At 47.5% G+C, this 8,491-nt stretch overlaps 1 protein-coding gene across 1 annotated transcript in view; it reads left to right on the forward strand.

Moving 5' to 3' along the window:
- The window catches only part of LOXHD1 (lipoxygenase homology PLAT domains 1), a 73,576-nt gene extending 68,874 nt beyond the window's left edge, over positions 1 to 4,702 (forward strand). The window contains exons 21-22 of the mRNA XM_075993764.1: positions 3,671 to 3,969; positions 4,444 to 4,702. Coding sequence (XP_075849879.1) covers positions 3,671 to 3,969; positions 4,444 to 4,592 — 448 coding nt within the window. The 3' untranslated portion in view covers positions 4,593 to 4,702. The remainder of the gene's footprint in view (positions 1 to 3,670; positions 3,970 to 4,443) is intronic.
- Positions 4,703 to 8,491: the final 3,789 nt, after the last annotated feature.

The following is an 8,491-nucleotide window of genomic DNA, read 5'->3' on the forward strand; positions in this document are numbered from 1 at the left end:
GACACCAGCCCAGAAGAGTGAATGACTCTCCCAGCAAGTCAGGGCTAGGTCACAGCCCCTTCTGCTGCTCCTACTGCCTCCCATCCATAGAGATTGTGGGTGCTGATACAGCTTCTCTGCAACCCCCCCAAAATAAAATAAAGTAAAAGTCACCCTTGAGTTACCTTTAAACCCACAATATTGGTTGTGAGAGAGAGCTCTCAGCCCCACCTGGCACCGTCTAGTCTCAGGAGGGAAGAGGCAAAGGCCCCTGGATACTAGAGTTGCCACCTGGTCAGCTGTGTGGCCTCAGGCAATTGCCCCTCACTTCTCTGTGCCTCACACTCCTGTGGGGGGGAGAGCTAGATACTCTCTAGGGTCTGAGGCAGAGGCAGGACAGCAAGGGGTTCAGCCTGGGAGTTCTCAGATGTCATGCTTCAGCCCAGCCCTGACTGCGTAGGTCTCACGCCTGTGGTCACTGATGGGTGAAAACCTGTCTCTCCCAGAAATGTGGCTTTCATCCCCAGGTGGGGCAGTGGGGGAAGCTTTGCAGCTTAATTCGGTGACGACTCACATGTCCTCGTCCTGGAAGGCACCTACAGTCTGCATCATCACCACTCAATGACACTGCGCGTGCATCTGCAGCTGCTTCCAACCTTCACGTTAGCCACATCGAGATTCCCATGAATTAACAGTGAATCTGAGCTCAACCTCTTATGAACACAACAACCTCCAAATTTCCATCTTCCAACCTTTTCCAATTCCAACCCTTCTTTTCCTTTTTGCCTTTCTGACTTGTTCTAATATCCTCAAGATTTCAGTGGAGGGACACACGGAAAGGCCTTTATTTTTAAAACTGCAAACACCTGTATTGCTTTAACCCGACAGCATCTCTAATACATAATCATTATAAAAATTTAAGTATACAGAAAAGTATATAAAAAAAGTAAAAATTCCCCAGAGCCTTACTTATCAGAGATGGCCCCTCCATGAGCATTTTGATGACCTCACGCTCTCTAGCATTTTTCTAATATATCGCATACGCAATGCTCACAGAAGTGTGTTCATATCATACGTGGTTTTAAATACAGAGCGTTTCTTTGTGCTCAATATTCTCTGTTTTTGCCTTCATTCTTGGCTAGCTACCCTGCTGTGTGTCCTTCGCCAGCCAGAGCCTGGGCTCTACGAGGTCCTTAAGGCCCACATTTTGGTGATCTTATGTCTATTAGAAAACATTTCCTTCTAACTACACCAGGGAATATTTTTCAACCCTCAAAAATAATGAATTAAATGCATACCAGATGACTTGGAGCAACTCCCAGGAAGTATTGTTGGGTGAGAAAAGCAAGATACAAGAAAACATGTCTTATATGATGCCGTTTTGTAAAGGGAACACTGACATCCCCATATGTCTATGTATATGTGGTTCTGTGCAGGGTTGGGTGCAATGGAGGGAATTTGGCAGGCTACACCCTCAACTGTTGCATGGGTTATCTGAGGTAACGGGATGCTAAAGGAGTGAGGAAAGAGAAAGAAGGAGATAGAGCCAAGCAAAAGTGAAGCAAAAAAAAAAGTGCATTTAAAAAAGCATGCATATGATCAGATGACTTGTGTACTTATATAGAAGTATGTATATAAGTGGGCATATGCATAAAGAAATACATTTTAAAAGACTTTCATAACAAAGAATGCAAGTATGTCCCCCTCGAAGAAATTGTGGTATGTAACAACAATCCAAATTTATCATGTGATAAGTTAGAGGAAGAAAGATCTCAAAACAGAATAAGGATTTCCTGTGGGATGTCTTTAAATGGCTCACTCTTGAGGGGCCAGGCAGGCCCTGGCTCAGGGTCACCTTGAACAGTGACTTTTCTACTCCAAGCCTTAGTTCTCCCTTCTGTGAAATGGGAGGATGATGATCAGGTTGTCATGGAAGCTAATGAGATGCAAGAATGCAAAGCCCTGGCATTGAGTAATCATGCAGAAAACTGAGTTCTTTTTGATGTTAAGATTTTTCATCTAAAATAGGGCTTGATTTTGCACCACTGGGCACACCCTTTCAGCGCTGCTTTCCTGAAGTCATTAGCTAGGGCCAGGACTGCTTATATCCAAAGTTATTAAAATATTAACAAACTGGAGTGGGAAGAAACCATAGCAATCGCTCAGTCCAAACTTCTAGCTTTGCCAATGGGAAAATCAAGATCTGGGTAAGGGATGTGATTTGCCCAAGATCACATAGGTGGTAGGTGGCAGGACTGGGGCAGACCTCAGGCCCTTTTATGCCTGATGCAGCATTTTCCCACTGTGCCTTCTTTCTGACTTCCTCCTTTTAAGTCTTGGACTCACTGTCATTACTCAGAGGCTAAAATTGGATACGTGCAAGGTAAGGTGTGTGGGGGGGTACTTCTTGGTCCAAGACCATTTCTCTTGGCCCTGGACTTGCTTCTGCTTATGGTGGCTTCTTCAGTAGAGGATGTTCTCTTGCCCCTTGTACTCTGCAATCCATGAAAACACACACACACACACACACATACACACACACACACACACACACACACATTCTCCTTCTCTCTCTCATAGATCAATTCAGCCAAGTGTGAGGGATTTGGGAGCACAGGTTCAGGATTGTCACTCTAGATTCAGTTTCCTCTGAAGGTGACAATACATTAAGCCGCAAACATTAATCAGTCCCTTTGAGGCAACAAGGGTATTGGCAGGTGGAATGGATAGAGCTGGGAGAAAAGCAGGCAATAGGATTGGGGAGGTCTGGCCATGAGGGGTCTTGCAGGGCATTGTAAAGTCTTTGGTTTTTACTTTACCTGGAAGCCAGTGAAGGGTTCTGAGCAGAGGGATGACATAGTTGGGCTTCATCTCAACACGATCATGTGACTGCTGTGTAGAGATATGGCCACAGGTAGCAAGAAGTGGGGAGACCAGTTAGGAAGCCCTTGATATTTTCTGGGTAGACGATGATGGTGACTTGGACCAGAGTAGCAGCAGAGCAGATAGTGAGTTACTGGGCAGTATTTTCAAGTGGGCTGGGCCTGGATATATCTTAAAGATAGAGTCAATGGGATTTGCTTGTAAATTTGGTATGGAGTGTGACAGGTGGGGTTGGAGGAAGAAATAGAAGGATTAAGGAGCAGCTGGCCACGGTGGCTCATACCTATAATCCTAGCACTCTGGGAGGCTGAGGTGGGAGGATTGCTTGAGGCCAGGAGTTTGAGACCAACCTGAGAAAGAGTGAGACCCCATCTCTACAAAATAAATAAATAAATAAATAAATAGAAATTTTAGCTGGGTGTGGAGGTGTGCACCTGTAGTTCCAGCTACCTTGGAGGCTGAGGCAGGAGGATGTCTCAAGCCCAGGAGTTTGAGGTTGCAGTGAGCTATGATGATGCCACAGCACTCTAGCCTATGTGACAGAGTGAGACCCTTGACTCAAAAAAATAAATAAATAAATAAATAATAATCAAGGAACAACCAGAAGGACGGTGATGCCCCTTCTACTGTGAATTTCAAGCTAAACAAGACCTCGCACTCACATTTTAGCCCAGACATTTCCAGCTCCAATATCCTGTCACCCGGGGAAGGACTCATTTGTGGATGACTAGGGGCTTCCAGGGGCAGGGTGTGACTTTGGCCAACGTCAGCTGAGCCCCTCCCCGCCTCTCTCCTGTCTCCCTGCCAGGTATTTCTTCAACTGCGACTGCCTGATCCCCCTCAAGAGGAAGAGGAAGTACTTCAAGGTATTCGAGGTCACCAAGACGACCGAGAGCTTTGCCAGCAAGATCCAGAGCCTGGTGTCCGTCAAATACGAGGTCATCGTGACCACGGGCTATGAGCCAGGGGCGGGCACCGACGCCAACGTCTTCGTGACCATCTTCGGGGCCAACGGGGACACGGGCAAGCGCGAGCTGAAGCAGAAGATGCGCAACCTGTTCGAGCGCGGCAGCACCGACCGCTTCTTCCTGGAGACGCTGGAGCTGGGCGAGCTGCGCAAGGTGCGGCTGGAGCACGACAGCAGCGGCTACTGCTCGGGCTGGCTGGTGGACAAGGTGGAGGTCACCAACACCAGCACCGGCGTGGCTACCATCTTCAACTGCGGCAGGTGGCTGGACAAGAAGCGGGGGGACGGCCTCACCTGGAGAGAACTCTTCCCTTCTGCCTGAGCGGCCGGAGGCCCCCTTGCCACCCTCTCAGGGAGAGGCCCCCAGTGACACCTTCCTGCCCTCTGCCTTGGTGGGCAGCAGCCCTGTCCCTCTGGGAGCACACTGGGGGCCAGCTGGCCACTGAGAGCTTCAAGGTCCTTTGGAGGCCACTGTTTGTGGGTGACTCTTTGTGGGATCCTTCTCCCCACCCCACTCCCAGTCTCTAGGACCTACAGGACTCATAATCACTGTGTGTCATAATCCGTGGCTGCCCAAAAATAACTTCTTGCAGTTCCTTTTCCCGTAGTCACAGCGGTGCCAGGCTGGGACTTGCTACAGAGGGTGGTTGGGAAATTGGGGCTTCACCCAGGAGACAGGAGTGGGGAAGGAGAGACCGGCAAGATGGTGTATTTTAGGCAAAAACTAATTAACACTTTTCCCCGGAAAAGCTGGGCTAATTAAATTATTACGAACCACACCCCATAAAGAACTCCTCTTAGCATCTGCTTGCTAAGAAATGTATGTTCTTCCCCGGCTTCAATAAATCCAGGGGCAAATGGAGAAAAACATCAGGAGGAAGTGCGTTTGTGGGGGATTTATGAGACTGTGAAGGGTAGATCATTCTTCCCATCACTTTACAGAGAGCACATCGGCAAGTGCCTGCTGGTTATCCAGCCTGTGATGACACAGTCGGGACTTGGCCCAAAGAGGATGGGACGGCTCCTGCGGTAGCCTGGTCGCCACTGCACGAGAAGGCTGGGAGGGAAAGCGGGGACCGTGGGGTTATCTGGGGAGTAGCGCCTGGACTCTCTGTGGGCAATGTTTGTACTGAGAGCGGAGAGGGGATTGGGAGCAAAATGAAGACATGGTCTCTGCCTTCAAGGAGGACGTGGCCTTGATGGAGAGGCCACAGAAGAACCGCACATTGGGGTGTGCACACAGATGCACACAAGTGCATGTACACTCCCCGACTGACTGTCACAAAGGAGTCTGGCAACACACACACAAGACTTAGCAGAGCTCAGCACCTAACTTCTGATTTTCCTGCAGAGAGAAGGATGGCAGCAAGGAGAGTCAGGCCAAGGAATCTTTCTGCAGGAGGAAACCCCAGAGCCACTGTTTCTGCTGCCCTGTTGTGTCACCTACACCCTCAATCCCAGATAGGTCTAAGCTCTTAGTGGGGCTTCAGAACTCGGCGGCAAGTTCCGAGCACTCTCAGAGACCTCTTGGAGAGAGGTTAAACACACAAGTTCCGGGGGCAGCCTGCCTGGGTTCGAATCCCAGTTCTGCCTCTTAGCAGCTGAGTTTTTGGGCATGTTATTTCGTCTCTCTGGGTCTCAGTTTCCTCATCTGTAAAATAGATAGAATGACAACAGTGCCTACATTATAGGTTATTATGAGTACTAAATGAATTAATAGGTATGTGGTTTTAATTAAATTTTTTTCTTTATTTTTTCAATGCCTTGGTCAATTTGCACAGCGCCCGCATGAAGTGGTGAATATAGCCACCATGCTGAACAAGCAGGACTGATGAGGGAGGAGGAGGAGGAGGAAGGAGGAATCATTAAATAGCTTTATTTTCATCTCTTTCTATGGAGATGCTTCTTCCCCTGCACCTGGATGAAAATTTAGACAAGCCCACAACTCCTCTGAACTCTATTAGATAATAAAAAAGTCCAACAAATCCTTTAAGTCAGAATGTCCATCTGTATTCTATAATCTAAATGTCCAGTCCCAATACATTGGTCAAAACATCAGACTTAAAACTCAGCTTCCTCCCATCCCCCAGCTCAGTGCTATTGCGGGTGGCTGTGCAGTGAGGGAGAGGTGAGTGTGTGTGTGCGCATGTGCAAGTGCATGTGCGGGCATGTGTGTAAGCATGTGTGGGGTGTATATATGTTGTGTGCATGAGTGTGTGTATGTGCTGTGCATGTGTGGTGTGTGCATGTGGATGTGTGTGTATAAGAGCATGCATGAGTGTGTGTGGGGGGTGTGTGGTGTGTGTGTGTGTGTGTGTGTGTGAGAGTCAGCCATGCCTCTTTTCCCCTACCTTGCCCTGTTCCTCCTCCTCCCCCATCTTGGTGCCCCTGGCTTTCTGACTCCTCCAGGGCAGGAGGAGAGGGGAGGGGAGCAGGCAGCTTCCTGTCTGAGGTCTACTGTTGTAGTTGGTGTCTCTTTCTGGACTTGGCGGGTATCTCGGCTTTCTCTTATGAGCACTTGTGTTCACCCTCCACACTGGCCTTTTGTTTAGGCCATAAAACACTCCAGAAGAGGCCCTCTGGCATCCTTTGCTCTGAAACTCTGGACATTCGGGCCACTCATCTCTCTGTGCTGGCCAGCCAGCCCGTCTGTCACCCCTACGACTTCTCCAGAGGGGCAGGCCAGTGTGACCTCAACTGAGGTGGATACACCCCCTCTGCAAACAGCTCCGTTGAAGCCCCAATGGCGGCCTTGGATTAAAGGGGGTTAAAGGGTAGCCAAGAGGAAGGAGGCACTCATCTCTCTCTGAATGTCCTGGGCTCATCCCCACTGTCCCCCACCCCAGTCTCCCTCATAACCTGGAGGATGATGTGCTGCCCAGAGTCTCAACCAGTTCTCTGCCATGTCTCTCTGGCAAGTGCTGCATGGCAGTCTCACTGTGGAATGTGGCATCTGTTGTCTTGCTGGTGCAGCCAGAACTGGCACAGGAAGAGCCCGTTATTGCCCTGTTGCTGATGTGCTCTGTAGACGTTGGCTCACTATTGTTGGGGCAGGGCAGACCTGGCACAGCCATGTCCCCATGGACTTGGTCAGCGCTCCTGCCTCCCTTCCTGCACTGTCTGCACAGCTTTCCCCAGAGGACTTGTCAGGAACTCATGAGACTGTTGCTGTGAAAGCTTCGTACAAAACTCTTGCTACCTTTGGCTCATTCAGGTGCACTTGCTTACTTACAGGGCGCCTCTGACCCCAAGCTCACCCAGTTCTCCAAATCCCTGGGACCTGGGCCAAGTCCATCTCAGCAAGTTGCCTATAGCTCTGTGTCCAACATGGTGCCCTCCAGCAATGCCATACACACTGTCCCCTCTGCTGTGCTTCCGTAGGGCTGTCCTCTCTTCCCGGAGTCTCCCTGTCGCCCATCCACCCCTCCATCTCTCTAGGCACTGTGCTTCACATTGTTTTATTGATACATAAAAATTGTACATATTTATGTGATACATGTGATATTTTGACACAGGCATACAATGTGTAATGATCAAATCAGGGCATATCCATTACCTCAAATATTTATCATTGCTTTGTGTTGGGAACACTTCCAGTCTTCTATTTTGAAATATAGAATAAATTATTATCTATAGTTATCCTACTGTGCTATCAAGCACTTGAAAGTATTCCTTCTAATGGTATGTTTTTAATCCATTACCCAATCTCTCTTCATACCCCCCGCCCACCCACACACATATCCCAGCCCCTGGTATCGATCATTCTATTCTTCACTTCCATGAGATCAACTTTTTTGGCTCCCACATATAAGTGAGAACATGCGATATTTGTCTTTTGGTGCCTGGCTTATTTCACTTAACATAATGGCCTCCAGTTCCAGCCAATTGCTGCCAATGACAGAATTTTATTCACTTTTATGGCTGAATAGTATTCAATTGTGTATATATAACACATTTTCTTTATCCATTCATCTGTTTATGGGCACTTAGTTTGATTTCATATTTTGGCTATTGTGAATAGTGCTGCAATAAACATGGAGGCACAGGTATCTTTTTGATATACTGATTTCCTTTCCTTTGGATAAATAAATACCCAGTAGTGGTATTGCTAGATCATATAGTAGTTCTATTTTTATTTTTGAGAAACATCCATACTATTTTTTCATAATGGCTATACTAATTTATGTTTCCACCAACAGTGTATAAGAGTTCCCTTTCCTTCACATCCTCACCAGCATTTGGTTTTTGTCTTTTTGATACTAGCCATTCTAACTGGGTGTGATGATATCTCATTGTAGTTTTGACTTTCATTTTTCTGATGATTAGTGATGTTGAGCTTGTTGGCCATTCGTATGTCTTGTTTTGACAAATGTCTATTCAGTTCCCTTGCCCACTTTTTAATGGGATTATTTGGGTTTTTGCTGTTGAGTTGTTTGAGTTCCCTCTATATGGTGGCTATTAGCCCCTTTTGGATGAACAGTTTGTAAATGCTTTCTCCCATTCGACAGGTTGTCTCTTCACTCTGTTGATTTTTCTTTTGCTGTGTAGAAGCTCCTTAGTTTAATTTAGTCCCATTATTCTAATTTTGCTTTTGTTGCCTGTGCTTTCAAAATCTCAGCCATAAAATCTTTGCCTAGACCTGAAGTGTTTCCCCTATGTTAT

This window comes from Microcebus murinus, chromosome 17 (genome assembly GCF_040939455.1).
Source record: "Microcebus murinus isolate Inina chromosome 17, M.murinus_Inina_mat1.0, whole genome shotgun sequence".
Lineage (NCBI taxonomy): Eukaryota > Metazoa > Chordata > Mammalia > Primates > Cheirogaleidae > Microcebus > Microcebus murinus.